At 31.5% G+C, this 21,463-nt stretch overlaps 1 protein-coding gene across 4 annotated transcripts in view; it reads left to right on the top strand.

The window, feature by feature from the left end:
• The first annotated feature begins 444 nt into the window (after positions 1-444).
• LOC134714537 (uncharacterized) overlaps positions 445-21,463 on the top strand; it is a 33,213-nt gene continuing 12,194 nt past the window's right edge. For 2 of the 4 annotated variants that reach the window (XM_063575861.1, XM_063575860.1), the window contains exons 1-13: positions 445-576; positions 4,614-4,995; positions 9,635-9,737; positions 10,171-10,601; positions 11,212-11,361; positions 13,031-13,156; positions 13,540-13,659; positions 14,224-14,301; positions 15,079-15,200; positions 15,401-15,490; positions 15,942-16,031; positions 16,883-16,996; positions 17,360-17,591. In XM_063575861.1, the coding sequence (XP_063431931.1) occupies positions 4,674-4,995; positions 9,635-9,737; positions 10,171-10,601; positions 11,212-11,361; positions 13,031-13,156; positions 13,540-13,659; positions 14,224-14,301; positions 15,079-15,200; positions 15,401-15,490; positions 15,942-16,031; positions 16,883-16,996; positions 17,360-17,591 (1,978 nt within the window). In that variant the 5' untranslated portion in view covers positions 445-576; positions 4,614-4,673. Of the gene's footprint in view, positions 577-4,613; positions 4,996-6,199; positions 6,287-8,362; positions 8,446-9,634; positions 9,738-10,170; positions 10,602-11,211; positions 11,362-13,030; positions 13,157-13,539; positions 13,660-14,223; positions 14,302-15,078; positions 15,201-15,400; positions 15,491-15,941; positions 16,032-16,882; positions 16,997-17,359; positions 17,592-21,463 lie in introns of those variants that run through there. The other 2 variants (XM_063575863.1, XM_063575862.1) reach the window with 2 other exon arrangements.

Genomic DNA, 21,463 nt, shown 5'->3' with positions numbered 1-21,463 from the left:
AAAAGGGTGGGTATGATTTTTTCTTAAAAAAAATTCTGATCCCCAATTTGATGAAAAAAATATAAAGTTGAAGACAACAATTCCCTTTCACTCATTTTTCTTCTTCTTCAAAATGTATCACTTTAAGGTGTAGGAAATTTGGATTTAGAACATGTTTTTTTGTCATAAAAATGGAGATAAGAATATTTGTTTTTATCTTTTTTGGGGGGAAAACATAACCGGGTACCCCTTTTTTATGGTCGTTTCCCTGAGGCACAAAACGATTTGTTAGAAAATAAATTTGTATGTGTCTGCTCGCCCTTTTGAAGACTATGAATTTGGATTTAATTAAAGTAACAGTATGACATCACGAGAATATCAAGTTTAGCGTAAAATTTGACTTTGAAGTGAACTGAAAATGGCGGGAGATGAGTTATCGCTACTGATTCTAAAAATAGACAGAAAATTTCCATCGATGTTTAACAGTCTGCACCCGACAAAATACCTATGCTCATAGTGTAAGACGATTGTGGAACTTTTCATCGATATGAATTATGTAAGCTTGAATTGAAAGACATGGACACATAAAAACCCAAGGTAAAAATATCTAGACTGAAATTAAACATTTGTTTCAAGACGCTACTTTCGGTTTTGTTTTTAAACAGGCATATAATGAGTAAGTTGACTTTAGCTTGATATTATTGTAATTGTAAGTCGGGGAAGTATAATTGATTTATATTAGATAATAAATCAACACCAAGGATTTTTTTATATTCAAGATAACTAACTAATATATAAGCATAAACAGAGACATAAACATGTATTATGAGAGTTGTCTCATTGGCACTCACACCACATCTTCCTATATCTATATATATATATATGTCTCTGGTAAAATTTGGATCCTTTAACAAAATATATTTTTTCTTTCTTTCATGTACTTTCGAATTAGGAATAAAATTCAAGATAATGTTTAATAATTATAGTTGTAATTTTTCGTCTAAGGGGACGACCATTTGATATTCTGGGGGGGGGGGGCCAGGAGGATTTTGAAAATAAATAACTCAGCCTTGATAATCACAAAAATAAATGGTTTGTTCTGTGGTAGTTTGAAAATAAATAACCTGACTTGCAATGTATTGAAAATAAATAACTTAGCAGGTCTATAGCTTCTTGGGCCTTCAGCGGTATCAAAACCCTTCAAAATTATTTTGCCTCGCTCCGCTCGGCAAAATATCTTAACAATACTTTTGAAAAAGGCTAGTTAAACCAAACTAAATTAACTTTAATACTATATATTTATGTTGTATGCAATACATGTATATTGCTTGGGAATATAAATGATTCATTTCGTGAAGAAAATTATAAAATACTTAATCTAATTATATCAATTGTCTTTTATAGTATACTTATTACTATGTATTTGTGTTTCGTTAGTCCTGTCTCGCTATGTATTATCTTAGTATATTTGTATATATATTGTCCTCTTGTACACAAGTCATGCAAGTATGTGTCTGAGGTTATGAAATAAATCTTGAATCTTAAAATTTCTGCAGGGGATACTGATCTTTTCTGATTAAATGGTACATAATGACTTGACTATACATGTATTATTCATAATTAACAAATATTTAAAAAAATGTATGTTTTCGACTATCATAAATATAGTTGTGAAAATGAATAATCAGTCCCTTGCTTTAATGAAAATGAAAAATCTTGCTTCAATAGTGCAGAAAATGAATAATCTGTCCTCTCAGTTTACAAAAATAAATAACCGATCAAAAATAAATCCTCCTGGCCCCCCCCCAGAATATCAAATGGTCATCCCCTAAAATGAAGTGGCTGCATTTGTGTTCATTCATAATATTGAAATATAAGTTGTATTTGATGATACATGTAATACAAAACATATATAAAGGTTGAGGATGAACACGGATGCGGCCACTTTTATTTTTGTCAAAAACCATCTGAAACGTGACATTTTTTGGCATATATATATTTGATAGATTTTTCATATTTAAGCTTGAATCGGAGCATTTTTAAGGACTAAATCAGTTAAAATCTTTTACCTAAACTAATTGAATCAATTGAAGTAGAGATTAAGTGTTTAAAAAGTGTCAAAAAACTTTCTTTAGATGAATCTGAAATTTGAGGCCGGACCTACTCCTTTGTCAAAGTTATTATTTTAACAACAGATGTAAATTAATCAGACAGATATTTGTCAAATCTATTTTAACTCCTTGAACTAGTGTTATATTAAGTTATATAAGGGGGGAATTTCTGAGAAAACTGCCTGTGTAAAAGAGAGTGGAAAGATATATACAAACTAATAAGTTGAAAATAAACTGACATTGCAAAAGACGAAAAAAGACCAAAGGATTAACAACAGTATAAAAAACACAACAATGAACATAGAAACTAAAAACTAAACAAAACAAACCCCACCAAAGAACATAGAAACTTAAAACAAAGCAAACTGAACCCCACTAAAAAAAATGGAGGGCTATTTTATGTAAAGATAAGCTGATCCTGCTCAATATGTGACATGTATCCTGGTGCTCATAGACACTTGTCAATAGTTTATGACTGGAATGTGACCTCTTTAATTGCACCCTTGTTTTTTGGGTTTTGGGTTGCTGCCTTATGACACATGTTAAGCCCACCTCTCCTTTAATTGATTCTTGCTTAAAAGAGCTTGTTGAGATGACAAAATCAATAAATAATCTGGTAGAATATAAAAAGTCTTCAAAAAACACAGTGACAGACAAGATATCAACTTTGTCCTAGGGAAGGAATTATTGTAGCCATCTTATCAATAGACCACTTTAACTTCTTTAAAACCACCCGTGCATGAAGTTCTACCCGCATTCCTTATATATCCAATCAAACAGATCAATAGACCACTTGAACTTCTTTAAAACCACCCGTGCATGAAGTTCTACCCGCATTCCTTATATATCCAATCAAACAGGTCAATAGACCACTTAAACTTCTTTAAAACCACCCGTGCATGAAGTTCTACCCGCATTCCTTATATATCCAATCAAACAGATCAATAGACCACTTGAACTTCTTTAAAACCACCCGTGCATGAAGTTCTACCCACATTCCTTATATATCCAATCAAACAGGTCAATAGACCACTTGAACTTCTTTAAAACCACCTGTGCATGAAGTTCTACCCGCATTCCTTATATATCCAATCAAACAGGTCAATAGACCACTTAAACTTCTTTAAAACCACCCTTGCATGAAGTTCTACCCGCATTCCTTATATATCCAATCAAACAGGTCAATAGACCACTTGAACTTCTTTAAAACCACCCGTGCATGAAGTTCTACCCGCATTCCTTATATATCCAATCAAACAGATCAATAGACCACTTGAACTTCTTTAAAACCACCCGTGCATGAAGTTCTACCCGCATTCCTTATATATCCAATCAAACAGGTCAATAGACCACTTAAACTTCTTTAAAACCACCCGTGCATGAAGTTCTACCCGCATTCCTTATATATCCAATCAAACAGGTCAATAGACCACTTAAACTTCTTTAAAACCACCTGTGCATGAAGTTCTACCCACATTCCTTATATATCCAATCAAACAGACCTTTCTATAAATAGCAAAAACATGTGCACCTTACCAAAAAAAAAAACTTACATCATTATATGTACAACTTTGATAAATATAATTATCTGCCTTTCCACAGTTATGGACAACGGAAGATATTTCCAATTTATTACTTCCGATGCTGAAATCAATGTTATGTTTAATTTAGTTCCCACTTTGAAATGAATACAAACTAAGCACTATGATAATGAAAACAGGTATGAAATCTTCCCCATTATAAACAATCCTGAACCATTCATGGACAACCAAATTATCTTGAAAAGGCAAAGCTTAGTATCCCCATTACTATCCACATCCTGGTGACCTTGGTCCTTGGATCAGGCAAAAGAAACCCAACATAATCAAGAATACATGTGCAAAATGCAATAACATATCATGCTAGACATTGTTAAATTTAAAACCAATTCAAACCTATATTTAAAAAGCAGTTAGGAAACAATCATTCTACTCTGAGGGGCTGTGGTACCGTAAAGCGGGTTATTTTCGCGGGGTGTAAATTTTCGCTTATTTTCGCGGATAGAACAAAATCGCCAAAATAAATTCCGCCAATTTAAAAGTGTACATGCAAAGGTAATGTTAAAAATGTTGAATCCGCCAAAATAATAACCGCCAAAATTTTTCGTATACCTTATTCAATGAAAATCGCGAAATTTTACACCCGCGAAAATAACCCGCTATACGGTATGTTGTTTTATTTGGAAAAAAATATATTGATCAAGGAGAATAAAAACAAATTCTTATTGAGCTTTAAAGTAAAACTTTGTGCTTTATCTGGTAAAATAGTCTGATTTAAAGCTTCATTATAACTGGTCAGAAAAGAAAATTCAAAATTACAATAAGAAACGAAACCCTTTCTTAGTTAAATGATTATGTTCCATTAGAGACAATTTGTTACAATTAAATTACTATACAATATCAAACAAAATTCAAACAAAAGAATTCTTTTATTATCTAATTTTTTAAGCAATTATCTTTCATTAATACCTTGCATTCCTTCCAGATAAATTTGAGATAGTAATTTGAAGTTATTTTATCGTGAACTGATCAAGAATACCCGATTATGGCTCAGGCCACGGCTAAGAATCAGGAAGACATTAAAAAGCTTCGAAGAGATGTCAAGTCTCTACACCAGTCCATGGATATGGCTAGACAAAGTATTGACAATGTACACCAAACATTAACTAGTGGAATCCAGAAAGTTTTGTCTGAAATTGAAAGATTGAAAATAGAAAATGTTAAAATTAAATCAAACTTGAAGTATTTGATGAACTCCAAGACTAATCCTTCTGCAGATTCCAATATATTCTCGGAGCCTGAAACTAGGACAACTAGCTGGGTCAAAAGTATGAGAAGTGCTTCTGGAAATCAATTCAACTTATCAAGTAAGCTTTAAAGTAATTGTTCCTAACAAGAGTCTAAGGAAAGAAGGGAAAAGTGTAAAAAAGTTAATAAAAAAATAGAAGCAATTGATTTGTAGTATTCTTTTAAATATTCATTTTGAAATTTTTATTGGCAACAAAATAAGTTTGATGTTGACTATTGCATTGCATTTGCGCCAATTTTTGAACATTACAATCATTCATTTGCGCCACAAGGTAATATTTCATTTGCGCCAAAAAATAAAAACTTCATTTGCACCATTTTACAGGTAATTCAGATAAGCAATAACGGAAGCGTTAAACATGAATTGCTGTAACAGGTTTGTCTCTACAGTATTTCTCTGGATAATGGGGTGTCAGTTCAATGCCACACTCATTTCTGAAGCTGAGAGTCACTATTAAAGGTTTATAATTGGGGTGAGTTCAATGCCACACTTAATTTCAGAAGCTGAGAGTCACTAAGGTTTATAATTATATATAGTGTTCACATGTCCGAGATGTCAAGATGGACATTTTCAATTTAGACATAAAACAGGAGAATAATTTAAAAGTGTGTAATATTTGATGACCACACTTTTAGCTTATTATCAGATCATACGTTCTGAAAAATGGAGACCAAGTAGTGTATTTGTACCCCAAATAGAAATAAACCTTGCAAAGCAATTATAACAACTGAAATGGACTGCAGTTCATGAATACATCAATGATACAAACTTTAATTATCAATAGTCTTCTTTTTTTTTTAAATATATATGTTTTATACTATTTACCTGTATTTACCTGTAATATTGGCGCAATTGAAAGGTTTTATTTTGGTGCAAATGAAATATTGTTTGTGGTGAAAATGAAAGATTTTTTTGGTGGGAATGAAATGCCAATTGGTGCAAAAGCAAAGCACCGCAAGGGTACTGCATAACTCTAGATATAAAAGTAAGATGATGTGGGAAGATAATTGTCAATAAAACAACTATCCACCACTTAAGAGACCAAATGACACAGAAAAGAGTTTGGGGGTGGTGAGGGAAAGATTTCATTCATGTAATCAAAACTAGGCAGATTTAGGGGGGGCAGCTTTTGAATTAAGATGTCGATTAACATTAACAATTGAGGTATCTTTACCAGGAAAGGAAATGATACTTCATCTAATTTATAATTTCCTTATTATTATAAAATTGTTAGAAATTGTTGACAAATATATTTTATTTACAAATATGTTTTAATATACATTTGATAATTTCTGTATGTTGATTGAAACAAGGACATCATTAAGTGAAAAGAGTATGATGTATATTGGGTATGTAGGCTGTTTTAGATTCATTCACAACTGTATACAAACAAAATGTAAAAACTGAATTTTATCATGAAACTCATTAGACCATGAAATTTGGGTTAATTTGTGACCTTCAAATAAAGTCACATGGTCATAACCTTATTGTTTTACTTGCACACAGTACAGTAGAAATGGCTGTCATGCTATCATACTTTACAGAAATGCTCTAATAACAAAGGTCAGTTGCCGAACCAGGGGGGGGAGTGGTCCGGGGGTTGAAACCCCCCTTTTTATTTGGACGATCAATGCACTTGAATGGGGACATATAGTTTGAACCCCCCTTTTTGTCCTGGTTTGGGAACCCCTTTTAAAAATGGCTGGATCCGCCCCTGAAGGTACTGGTCCAATCTTCCTTTCCAAATTTGTTAAACAATCTATACACAAAAGATTAGAATATAGATTATTTAATGAAGAATTGATAAATTGAAGAATCCATATTATTTGTAAAAGTACTAGAGAAATTAGCTGTAATTTTTAGCTCACCTGGCCCAAAGGGCCAAGTGAGCTTATGCCATCACTTGGCGTCCGTCGTCTGTCATCGTCTGTCGTCGTCCGTCGTCGTCTGTCATCGTAAACTATTTCAAGAATCTTCTCCTCTGAAACTACTAGGCCAAATACTTCCAAACTTTAACTGAATGTTCCTTAGGGTATCTAGTTTATAAATTGTATCCGAAGTTTTGATCTATCAACAAACATGGTGGCCATTGCTAAAAATAGAACATAGAGGTCAAATGCAGTTTTTGGCTTATATCTCAAAAACGAAAGCATTTAGAGCAAATCTGACATGGGGGTAAAAATGTTCGTTAGGTCAAGATCTATCAGCCTTGAAATTTTCAGATGAATCAAACAACCCATTGTTGGGTTGCTGCCACTTAATTGGTAATTTCAAGGAAATTTTGCAGTTTTTGGTCATTATCTTGAATATTATTATAGATAAAGATAAACTGTAAACAGCAAAAATGATCAGCAAAGTAAGATCTACAAATAAGTTAATATGACCAAAATTGTCCATTGACCTCTTAAGGGGTTATTGTCCTTTAATGACAATTTTTCACAATTTGTTCATCATATTTGCTAACTTTAAAAAATCTTCTCCTCTGAAACTACTCAACCAAATTCAACCAAACTTCAACTGAATGATCAGTAGGGTGTATTAAATAAAGTTTGTGTTTTTTTTTCTATTTTGTCAAAAAAACATGGCCGTCATGGCTAAAAATAGAACACAAGATAAAATGCAGTTTTTGGCTTATATCTCAAAAACTCCAGCATTTAGAGCAAATAAAACAAGAAGTTAAAGTATTTATTAGGTCAAGGTCTACCTGTCCTGAAAATTTCAGCCGAATTGGGTAACTGGTTTTTCAGGAATAATGCCCCTTAATTGATGATTTTAAAGAAATTTTGCAGTTTTTGGTTATTATCTTGAATATTATTATAGATACAGATAAACTGTTTATAGCCAAAATGTTAAGCAAAGTAAGATCCACAAATAAGTTTATTTGACCAATATTGTCAATTGACCCCTTAAGGAGTTATTGCCCTTTAAAGACTTTTTTCACAATTTGTTCATCATGTTGACTTACTTTAAAAAATCTTCTCCTTTGAAACTGCTGTATCAATTTCAGCCAAACTTAGGCTAAATGAGTTTTAGTGTATCTAGTATAAATTTTATATTTTATTTCCTTGTATGTCAAGAAACATAGCTCCTATGGATAAGATAGAACATAGGAAAAAATGATTTTTTTTTTGCTTTTGAAGAAAATAGGGGGATTCAAAGAACATTTAAATAAATTGAAAAGCCAAAATAACCATTGATGAGAGATTTAACCCAAAAAATTAAGGTGAGCGATTTAGGCTCTTGAGAGCCTCTTGTTTTCAAAAGTAGGATAGAATATATTTAAAAAGTTAGGTTTCACTTATTTTGATATCAAATTTCCCTGAAATGTTATAATAGATATTATTATAATAGAATTATTTCCAATTTAAGGAAAAAGGAAGAAAATACCAAAACTAAAAATATTTTTCTAACAAGGAAATATTCATAAAATATTCAAGTATGTGTACACAGTCACTAAGAAGCTGTCTTATTCTAAAATAAGAAGTGCATTGTTATTTCTTAAGATACAGTAAGTAGTAAAAAAAATGTTCAGGTCCTCAAAATAATACAAAACATTTTCTGATTTTTAGTCTCTTGAAATTTAATAATTATATGTTAATTAAATAACTTATTGTTAACGAATCATAATACTTTCCCAAAATTGTATAACATGTGTTTCCCCATGAGGAAGATAAAAAGATACTATGTATACTGTTTATTTGATGAATTAAGAACAACACCAGTGCATTTTCCTCACCCAAAAAATCTCTTTTAACTTTAAGATGGGTAGACAAGCCAAAAAGATACTTTATGTCATCAGGGCTGAGTCCAGCCATTTTTAGAAACGAATTACCCAGGATAAAGGTGGGGTTCCAACTATATATCTCCATTCAAATTCATTGATTGTCCAAAAAAAAACCTCAGGATCCACAAATCGTTCCCGGGATCTGGCACTGGTCATGCTAGTTTCACAATGATACATACAGTGACCTCCTTCTGTTGTTTTTTCTATGGTCGGGTTGTTGTCTCTTTGACACATTCCTGATTTCCATTCTCAATTTTATTAATTGTCATTTCCATCTATTTTTTTTACTTATTGAAATTCTGTTTGAGATTTTGAATTACTACCATCTAATATAGTAGGTTTTTTTATTCTGATGGGTCAATATCCTTAATATTTAACCATGAATTGTTTCAAGTACCTTGCGAAACTCTTTAATTCTGTGATTGAGGGATAATTCAGGAACTCTTCAAAATCTTTCTATGCTGCATAATTATACATCGGGACAAAGGTGATATATAAGTTAGATTATAGATGACAATTTAATTTAAATGAAATGAAAAGTAAGCTACATGTGTCAGTAAAATAGCAATCAAATGATTCATTAAAAATTCACATTTGTACTTTAGTGGTACTTTAAAAATATCATTTGGCCTGAAATCACTAAATATGTATAGTAAAAAATTTAACAAAGTCATTCAAATATAAGTCAAGCTATCAAATAATAATTCCCAAAACACATGATAACTACACGAATTAAAGTCTTATTCAAAGGTAATATGGTAATGGTATACTGACACAAGAAGTCTCTATACACATTAGCTCCAAAGGAGATTTCATAATAAGACTAACATACGAAATCTCTAAATACATAGGCTTTTTGAATTAACAAGTTGACGAATATTGAAAAGACTGATAATTTTACCGATCATTGTAGGTTATAGAAAGAGATCACAATCTGATTTGAGCTCAGATGACACAGATGTGGATAGAGCAACACTGATTACAGACCATTCTTTAGAGGAAGACACAAGTCCAAGGTAAAATATAGACAGAGATACAAAGAGAATATTAAAAACTAATAAATCAAAGAAAATGGTTGTAATGGCAATAAACTAAATATGAGGAAAGACAAAAAAAATCAGGAATCATCTTAGAAAACTAGAAATGGAACAACTTGAATTCAGTTAAAACAGGGGATAATCTCAGGTACTCTTGGGAGAACACTACTAAAACATTTTGTTATACATTAGATTGGTTTTTCTTTAGTTTTTTTCAATTGCAAAACCTTAGACATTTCTTAGATCTTGTTTTTTCAAAATATCTTCATTGTCCATGGGAATAAGATAAATGTTGTTTCACATGTTGAACAGAAAAATACTGAAAAGCTCTGAAAGCACACATTAAAGTAAATAAATTATAGATTCATATTTTAACAAGATTGCATTTCAAAAATATATGCATTTGTTTTAGGACAAAAAAGGACAGAAGAAAACAACATCATAACACATTACCACCAAAAACAGAAACACCAAATTTGACTTCTGAAATCAGTTCCTCTGAGTCAGATATTAGAAAAGCAAAAACTCTACCAAACCATATGTCAGCAACAGAACCTAGACAAAATAACATCACAGGAAGTGGTGGGAATGGCAGAACATCACCTGTCACCAATGTGCAAAGGCAAAACAGTATAGAAACAGATCAACATAGAGTACCAGTTCAAGAATCTTTGCTAAATGCTAATTTATCACAAAAAAATGTGGCAGCAGGATCCAGTAGAGATGAGAGGTTGAACGGAGCCTCAAGTAGTTATGTTTCACAAAATAATGATACGGGAGATCATGGTGAGGAGTCTGAGGAGGACACTGATATAGCTATGACTGTAGAAAGTAAACTCTCAGGTAATGAATTTTAAAAAATCATTTAAGGGAAGATGTAGATTGAATTGATTCTTTTATAAACTTGTCTTTTTAATGTCCCCAGATAGTGCAAAAATCAATCATATACGTTCCTTGCAAAAATCATCTGAAGAATCTATGAGGTGAGCCTTGATAAGTATTATAAAATATTTGCTTGACTGAGAATAATCTTGAAATTTTATTAATTATCTTATTCATGGGTAATGTCGAAGACCGAAGTCAGAGCATTAGCTTAGAGATTTAAGATGGACAGCATTGACAGATACAGTATTGCTTCAATTGTTTACCTTTTATCATTTTATTGCTAGACAATTGACACAGATTAATCTCATACTCACATTCAAGGTTAAGTAGCAATATATAATAATATCTATATTCATGTTTCAAAAGAAGTCAATGTGTATACTTATATAAAAAAAAAAAATCTTGCAATTAGACTTTCATGAGATGTATACTCCATTCCTCAAAAATAAAAAAAAGATATTGATTACAGTAATACTTTTATTCATTTTATTTAGAGTTAATATGTCATCAAAGAATAGCTATTAACATTTGTATGAATTTATATAATAAGAAACTTTTTTTTTTTCAGTGACATATCCTCACACTGTACCTGGCTATCAACCAGTAATGGTACCGTATAAAGATATTAAATTCAATAATGGCAAAGCTTATCTCAAATCTTTAGGATTTATAATCACTGACCCTAATGTTAAAGAATTTATATACAAACTTGCAGCGTGTAAGTATGATTTATTTGAATGAAGAAAATAAAACATATTTTTATTGAGGTGTGACTGACATATCTAGTACATGCATATGACTATTGGTGCAAGAACACAGTAATTTTGTAGTGCTTTTCTATTAGATAATAAACATAAAATTTTTAAAAATCCCACCTGTGCTTTCTCAATAATATTTGTACAGTGTGTTGTACTTTCTTTGGGACAAATTATATTAAAATTATGGAAAATTTCATCAGCTCCAACTCAAAACATGGACAATCTTATGTTAAGGGGGTCTTGAAATCTTTTGACAGCTCCCAAAATGCTATTTTTTAACCTTTTTCAGCTGGACCAAAATTCACAATCAAAATTTTTTCACAGTGTAATTTCATCCCCCTACTTGCTATAATATTCGAGGCATAAAACATGAAGAAAAATTTGGAAGGGATATTAAAAAAAAAATGGCTAGTAACACACTGTCCACACTAGGAACTATATTTGTGTGGACAATGAAAAATCAAATAGCAATAACTGTGTTCCCAGACCTATTGTCAAAATTAGTGTAGAATGGCCATGACCTTCTGCTGATGTCTGTCCTATGGTCGGATTGTTGTCTCTTTGATACATTCCCCATTTCCATTCTCAATTTTATTAGTCATAATTGAATGCAGAAAATATCCAGATTACACTATCTAATTTATTTATCAATAAAACAGTTTTAAAAGTTTGATTCGAAACTACTTTTATCTATATTAGTAGACCAGATGAAAACTGTACTAATCATATAATCTTCTTTGAATTTTGCAGAAATTGTTACATTAAGGGGAGATAATTTATTATGCTGAATTTGAAAACTTAAAAAAAAAAGATAATAATTAACACGATATTTACTTGCAAATCCTTTTTAATGAATGCAGAACGTTTAAGAAGTGTATTTTCATATTTATTGATGAAACATATCAATCTTACATACTTGAAAGTTATCTTCCTTTCAAGTCATTCTCTTGCACATTCCACAATGGATAAGAGAGCAAGGGCATTCAAGTTTCTAGACAGGATATACTTTGAGGAAATACAATAGACCACTTTCGAGTTCATCCGTCACCGGCAAAAACTCGTCAATTATGCACGCCTTTATGACGTCATTTACCAGATAGAGGGGCTCGCCTGTATCCCTGCACTATTTACGTTCATCAAGCGTCTAAGTGATCGTTTTTGTGCAGGATAAACTAGAAATAATGGTTGCTCTGTAGGTACTTACTGACAATTCCCTAATGACAGCAGTGTTGATTGTCTGTTTTCAGAATTCAATTTGCCGAATAATTCGTACAATATAGAATTATAATTTTCCAGCCACTCGCTCAACATTGTAAGGAAGTGACGACGCCCCTAAACGCACAGATGACGGTGATAAAGGCGCGTATAATTGACGAGGTTTTTCCGGTGACGGATGAACTCGAAAGTGGTCTATTGATACTATATTTTGAAAGCAGATTTCTATATGGTTTGGAGATCAAACAACATTGTTTGTATTAAAACACAAAATTGCCTACCTTGAAGATACATTTTGTAATTTTTGTTCTGATTAAACTTGTATGAGGATTATAAATGTTTTTTCAATAAATCTGAAATGCATGTAATATAAACAACTTTAAGTCTACTTTCAAATATGCATGTTTATTTTAGTGGACAGTAAAAAGAATGACCAGTTACCTAAAGGATTATATACATTACTACTGTTAGATACATCATATAGTACAGGACCTGGTGGCTTACTAGAAACAAGGAAATTTGTTAATGAATTTTTAGATGGTAAGACACCTGTATGTCATACATGTAGCTATCAAAAATTAAATGCTGTCACTGTAACATTAAAGACGGAATGCAATATTTTGAAGAAATATTAATAAAAGAAGATGTTGTCAATGATACAGAAACCCAGCAACATTAAAATTCAGACATCTAGAAGTCAGTATATTGCATTCAGCAGAAGACATGTGTCTTAAGATATAGTCTAGATGTTATCACCTAGGTGAAGAAATTTTGAAATGTGTATCAAAAGTCTCCCATCAATTTGTTTTCTTATAAAAGAATATATTCACACTTCTTAATCTTTCTTTAACGGATCTTTAAAGTTTTGACAGATAGTGCATGTAGTTACCTAATGATATTGGTTTTCATTTTTATTTTTACAGAAATAGAAACAGCGACAGAGTATAATTTAGAAGAGATGGTTGGAGTATTTGAGTTTGGATCACACGCTGGTATATTACATGAGTTTACAAATGATTACTCACTCATCAGAGAATGTTTAGGTAGGTATAGTAGTGTGTATTAAATTTTTGCTTTGTATATAGTGTGTCTGTGAGCATACAATACCCAAAGTTTCATCCAATCAAATGTCGATTTCGCTACCAAAATCAACATGCAGTGGAATAATATAGATTGTGACAGGAATAAACATACTTTGGTGATTGCTCCTCCCTCATTATGTCATAATTTTCATTGGAATAACAAATAGCTTTCTCTTCTCTACCAGTAATTTTATGAAAGAAAAACCCTAGGTGATGTAAGGCTTCAGCAAAAATGCGTGCTGTAAGGTTGGGTTAGATGAATAAAATATTGTACAGATAACATCAAGATCGACTCAACTGGTTGAACAATAGGTGAAAGCATTGCTTAGATTAGGCAATTTAATAATTTACATAATATAGAGTTCAGTAATTTTAAAATCCAAATAGAAATTCAGTCATACTTTGTTACAAATAAATAAAAATAACAATATAAACAAATGAATATTATCTGATCTGAATTATGAATCTTTGTATCCTACTTTTGTTGTTTAATTTAATTTTTATTTAAAAATTACTTTTTGACAGATAATATAGATGTATGTGCTGGTAGAACCAATCTATGGAGTGCCTTGCTGGGGGTACTTTGTTACTGTCATAAGAAAGGTATGTTTTAATGATACTAAATTAAAAAAAAAAAACAGTGTTCTTTCCATAAGGGACATAACTCCTGAAAATTTTGTTTTGATTGTGTCCTTCAATCATTTTGTATATAAAAAAAAGAAACAACTATCCACCAGAGTTTAAATGATGTAGATATAAGCAGCTATAGGTGTAATACCACCATTGATTTTCCCCTATCAGTCTTTGTTAAATTGGCACTTTTGACAAAATTGTACAGTATTTACCTTTATTTCAACCAAAGAAATACTTTGCATGAATAAAGTTTAATCCTTTCCAGTGCTACAGTGAAAATTTCACACTAAATTTCATTGCATATAAGAAAGTAACCATCACCGCAAGTAAACAACCCAATTTTTACACTGTTATTTACTGGTTACCTGCTTTGGTAACTATGTAACCTTAACTTTCCAAAATATTTTACAAGACCATCAAATCAAAAAGGAATGATGCTTTCAGGCACCCAACATAAAATTGAGAATGGAAACATACATGTTTATGACTCAGAAAAATTTAAGTGCATTAAAATGCAGGGTTAATTTTCGACAACTGTGTCAAATTCAAGGGAATATTTTTTAGACCTACTTTCGTATACAACCGGATGTGACGTACCATGATTTGGTGGTATTACACCTATAGATCATGATACTTTTTTCACATTTTACTATTATAGTGAATTGCTTTATTATATTAAAACAATTACAGCATTGAACTTCTCTTTTTCTTCTTGTATTATTTATATTTTGTTAATTTGTTTTGCAGCTAAAAAGTGCACAATAAATGGAAGAACTCATGGTATAAGAGTAGTCATGGTTTCTGATGGTAACGTGACTGATGAAATTAACTTTTTGAGTAATTGTGAAAATGAGGCTGATTTGGAAAGGGTAAATATTATTTAAAACTTAATGAATTACAAATAAACAGCAACAACACACACTACAATTTTGTATTATAAAAAAGACAGTGTTAGGAAACATTAATTCAGATGTTGCTGTAATCTTTGCTAAGATTGTGCACAATAAAACCTTGCAGAGGTATATACAGTTTGTAGAGACAGTTTTGTACTATTTTTACTATTTTTCAGATTGAAGATAGAATCATGAAATTTATGCCATATTTATTGAGAGAAAAATTTATCTTAACCGCTGTAGAAATAGGAATGGACTCAGAAGAGGTAAGATATACATTGAAAAAAGGATATTTGAGGGAAAGTTTTTGTGTGTAGTATGGAAGGCTACTGCTTAGGATTTACAAGACGGAAATTTGGGCAAGAAAAGAGAAATTTACTGTGTGGATTAAATTATAAGTGCAATTCTGAATACCAGTTAATTTTGTCTGATAATACTTATTTGTTCAATGTTAGGAAAGGAAATAAAGATAGTTATTAGGAATATATTTCCAGATGTAGCTTTTTTATAAAAATGTAAACTTGTTCTATTTGCTTTTATGCAATTTTTTTTTTTTTTTATTAAATTGTACTTTGACTCATGATCAATCAAAGATCTATAAGATATGCCATCCAATCTGGACATATGTTCTTCAGATGAGATTGCATTAAAAATTATAAAAATTATAAAAAGTCATACTCAATATGATATATGATGTATTCTGCTGTCTTTTTACAGAGATTTCTCAAAATGTTTGCCAAAAAAGGAAAAGGACAGTTTGGTCAGGCATTGTGGTCAAAACATGTTGGTCGATATTATTTATACCAGGTAAGTTGGTATTTGGAGCACATTGTCATCATTCTATATTTTTACACATTCACTTCTTTTATAAGTATCAGCTCTGGCCTATGAGTGGTTAGTATCTAGAGTTTTTCACAAGGATGTCTCTTTGTTTACCCTTTCTATTGTGGTATTTGCCAAACCATGTAATGTAAAATTGAGAAAGGAAATGGGAAATGTGTCAAAGCGACAACAACCCCACCATAGAAAAAACAACAGCAGAAGGCCACCAATGGGTCTTCAATGTAGGAAGAAACTCCCGTACCCGTAGGCGTCCTTCAGCTGGCCCCTTTAAAAATATGTATACTAGTACAGTGGTAATTTTATTTGCATATATGTAGATGCTTGATCATCTATGACCTTCATTAATTAATATAAGTACAGGTACTGCATCTCTTTATAAATGATACCTACAGGTATTTTTACATGACATGGAAGCTGTAACATTGATACTTATGTTATTTTTTTTATGAAAGTACATACTTACATATCTTAAGTTGGTGAACACAAACTTGAAAACCTTTGTGCACTTTTTATGAATTGTTTTTTATGCAATTTTAACTCTGCGAGCAAATAAATTTAAACTTGATTATTTGTTTTTTATATGGCCTACAATGTTATTTAGCAGTGATCATTTCCATATATAAAATTCAATGGTCTTCAAATTTCAAACCATATAATTTGTAAAATTGGATTACATATAATATAAAATTGAGTAATATGAGTGAGTTAACTTATTTACCTCACAATATTGCTACTTTTTAGTTTTAAGTCTAGCTCTTATATAATTTATCATCTATTTTTATAAAAAAAAAGTCAAAATATTAAATTTATTGCAGACAATCATCGGAAAGATGCTCCCAGAATTAAGAGATCAGAAAAACAGAGGCAATGTAAAGGAACTGTTAGACAAGCACACAGCAGAGTATGACTACTTCAACAAAACTGATCTGGTAATTAATACTCAAATAAATAATGTGTTTGACTGTTTTATAAAATATCAGTTTTTAGATGATTAAAATATTAAAATGGTTAAGAGGTCATAGGGTCAAATTGCTGCAAAATTTTAATTTTTATAATCTATTTTCCAATTTAATTCTGTTTTTACACTCTCCACATAATTGTCTCCCTTTGCAAAATGAGTCTGATTTTTACCTTGATAAAAATGACTGCTTCCCATACAATGCAAGATATGTTGAAACGCATAATTTATACATAAGATTTAATGTAATTATTAGGGAAATATTTGAGTCTCCTTTCCCCTTTGAATTGGACACTGCATATCTTACAATAGAAATCATGGTTTATTTTGATAGGCAGAGATAAGTACACTGTTACGTGACAGATATAAGATTGAAATACCAGAGGAATTATTTGAGCAAGAACCGCCACCTGAATATGATGATGACTACAGAGTGACTCTTTATACCACTGAATTCTTCTCACGTCTTCCACCTATTGGAACAAGAGTGAAACCAGGATCCAAATTTAAAGACACACATAAAGAGCCTTATAAAAATGGAACTGTGGTTGCTCATTGCAAGAGAAGTAATATATATCTTCATGCCTTATATATCATGTACTGTAGTACGCCGCTAGATTAAAACTGACGAGGAAAGGTAACATATGCCCACCGAAAGCTCTTTTTTTGAGAGCCCAGGTGGTCGTGTGGTCTAGCGGGACGGCTGCAGTGCAGGCGATTTGGTGTCACGATATCACAGTAGCATGGGTTCGAATCCCGGCGAGGGAAGAACCAAAAATTTGCGAAAGCAAATTTACAGATCTAACATTGTTGGGTTGATGTTTAGACGAGTTTTATATATATATATAATATATATATTACAAATAAGGAAAAGTGTTTTGAACAAATTATTAACAAAGGTTTTTATATCAATTAGTATTGCATTTAATGAATGGCTATTATTTATTTTGATTTTATTGAACCATAAAACTAATTTTTGACTCTTCACATTGAATAATCCGCGAAGCGGATTATGTAAAATGTGAAGAGTCAAAAATTAGTTTTATGGTTCAATAAAATCAAAATAAATCATTGCCATTCATTATAAATAAATTTCTATCAAAAATAAGGCTCAAAGAACTTTTTATATTATTTATATAAACAATAACAAGCGTACACACATGTTGGCGTATGAATACTCAACGTCAGAGTGGGCGTGTCGCCATCAAAATTGACAACATTGAAAATAAAACTAATAATTTTAACCAATCAGAAGACAGTAAAAACACCAAAATTTATTTATAGCAATATAATACTTCCCAAAGAATGTAACCAAAATTTAGCGTGCAATAAATTCATTTTTTACTTTCAAATATTATATTGCTATATACAATAAAAGGGTAATTGCATGAATACTGGGGAATATTGTTCCTCGTAGAACATATATTGCACTCGCAAGCTCGTGCAATATAAAATTCTACTTGGGACAATATTACCCAATATTCATGCAATAACCCTATATTATTCCATTTTTATAAACTATTATAGTAGGTTTTTATACGACCGCAAATTTTGAAAAAAATTTCGTCGTATATTGCTATCACGTTGGCGTCGTCGTCGTCGTCGTCGTCGTCGTCCGAATACTTTTAGTTTTCGCACTCTAACTTTAGTAAAAGTGAATAGAAATCTATGAAATTTTAACACAAGGTTTATGACCATAAAAGGAAGGCTGGTATTGATTTTGGGAGTTTTGGTCCCAATATTTTAGGAATTAGGGGCCAAAAAGGGCCCAAATAAGCATTTTCTTGGTTTTCGCACTATAACTTTAGTTTAAGTTAATAGAAATCTATGAAATTTTGACACAAGGTTTATGACCACAAAAGAAAGGATGGGATTGATTTTGGGAGTTTTGGTTTCAACAGTTTAGGAATTAGGGGCCAAAAAAGGGCCCAAATAAGCATTATTCTTGGTTTTCGCACAATAACTTTAGTTAAAGTAAATAGAAATCAATGAAATTTAAACACAATGTTTATGACCACAAAAGGAAGGTTGGTATTGATTTTGGGAGTTTCGGTCCCAACAGTTTAGGAATTAGGGGCCAAAAAGGGACCCAAATAAGCATTTTTCTTGGTTTTCGCACCATAGCGTTAGTATAAGTAAATAGAAATCTATGAAATTTAAACACAAGGTTTATGACTATAAAAGGAAGGTTGGTATTGATTTTGGGAGTTTTGGTCCCAACAGCTAAGGAAAAAGGGGCCCAAAGGGTCCAAAATTAAACTTTGTTTGATTTCATCAAAATTGAATAATTGGGGTTCTTTAATATGCCGAATCTAACTGTGTATGTAGATTCTTAATTTTTGGTCCCGTTTTCAAATTGGTCTACATTAAGGTCCAAAGGGTCCAAAATTAAACTTAGTTTGATTTTAACAAAAATTGAAACCTTGGGGTTCTTTGATATGCTGAATCTAAAAATGTACTTAGATTTTTGATTATTGGCCCAGTTTTCAAGTTGGCCCAAATCGAGGTCCAAAATTAAACATTGTTTGATTTCATCAAAAATTGAATAATTGGGGTTCTTTGATATGCCAAATCTAACTGTGTATGTAGATTCTTAATTTTTGGTCCAGTTTTAAAATTGGTCTAAATTAAAGTGCAAAGGGTCCAAAATTAACAAAAATCAAATTCTTGGGCCTCTTTGATATGCTGAATCTAAACATGTACTTAGATTTTTGATTATGGGCCCAGTTTTCAAGTTGGTCCAAATCAGGATCTAAAATTATTATATTAAGTATTGTGCAATAGCAAGTCTTTTCAATTGCACAGTATTGTGCAATGGCAAGAAATATCTTATTTCACAATATTGTGAAATAGCATTTTTTTTTTAATTAAGAGTTATCTTTCTTTGTCCAGTAAAGTAAGCAAGAAATATCTGCAAGAATTTTTTTTAATTGGAGTTATCTTTCTTTGTCCAGAATCAGCTTAAATCTTTGTTATATACAATATACAATGTATATTCACTTTTTACTACCAACTGATAAATTTAAATAATCTTTACCATTCAGTGATAACAAGCAGTTTTTTTACATCTTAATATTTTATGATGTATTTAAATGAGTAGTAATTGTTGCAAACTCCATTAGAATATCTTAATTGAAATTAGTTTTGGAATAAGGGAAAGGGGGATGTGATTAAAAAATTGGGTTCAATTTTTCTCATTTGAAATTTCATAAATAAAAAGAAAATTTCTTCAAACATTTTTTTGAGAGGATTAATATTCAACAGCATAGTGAATTGCTCTAAGAGAAAACAAAAATTTTAAGTTCATTTGAATACATTCATTCTGTGTCAGAAACCTATGCTGTGTCAACTATTTAATCACAATCCAAATTTAGAGCGGACTCCAGCTTGAATGTTGTGTCCATACTTGCCCCAACTGTTCAGGGTTCAACCTCTGCGGTCGTATAAAGCTACGCCCTGCGGAGCATCTGGTTCTATATGAATTGGATTTTGAATAAATAAGCATATTCACCTGCGGAAAAGGGATATTCACCGCTCGATTGTCTCATGCTTTTTCGTGTACAATCTTGGTAAAAAAACGTTTGATTTACAATTGCTTTTGGTAAATATTTTCTATTACATTCATTTCTTTCGGAATATGGAATAAAACATTTACTGTCTTTTGTTTCGATAAATATGTGGTTTTATTGACTTTTGAAAATCTGATATTCACTTCTGCCGTTGGCCTCAGTGAATATCAGTTTTTCAAAAGTCAATAAAACCACACATTTACCTCATCAAAAGACAGTAATTGTATAATATTCATAATACTGAAAGGCTACTTTTAAACAGAACCTTTTTTATAAGATTTTTAGCTCACCTGGCCCGAAGGGCCAAGTGAGCTTTTCCCATCACTTTGCGTCCGGCGTCCGTCGTCCGTCGTCCGTCGTTGTTGTTAACTTTTACAAAAATCTTCTCCTCTGAAACTACTGGGCCAAATTGAACTAAACTTGGCCACAATCATCATTGGGGTATCTAGTTTAAAAAATGTGTGGCGTGACCCGGTCAACCAACCAAGATGGCCGCCACGGCTAAAAATAGAACATAGGGGTCAAATGCAGTTTTTGGCTTATAACTCAAAAACTAAAGCATTTAGAGGAAATCTGACATGGGGTAAAAATGTTTATCAGGTCAAGATCTATCTGCCCTGAAATTTTCAGATGAATCGGTCAACCCGTTGTTGGGTTGCTGCCCCTGAATTGGTAATTTTGTGGAAATTTTGCAGTTTTTGGTTATTATCTTGAATATTATTATAGATAGAGATAAACTGTAAACAGCAATAATGTTTAGTAAAGTAGGATTTACAAATAAGTCAACATGACCGAAATGGTCAGTTGACCCGTTTAGGAGTTATTGCCCTTTATAGTCAATTTTTAACCATTTTTCGTAAATCTTAGTT

Source organism: Mytilus trossulus, chromosome 4, assembly GCF_036588685.1.
Source record: "Mytilus trossulus isolate FHL-02 chromosome 4, PNRI_Mtr1.1.1.hap1, whole genome shotgun sequence".
In the NCBI taxonomy this organism is placed as follows: Eukaryota; Metazoa; Mollusca; class Bivalvia; order Mytilida; family Mytilidae; genus Mytilus; species Mytilus trossulus.
Note: the sequence above shows the minus strand (reverse complement) of the source record. Positions and strands in the feature narration are given on the sequence as shown.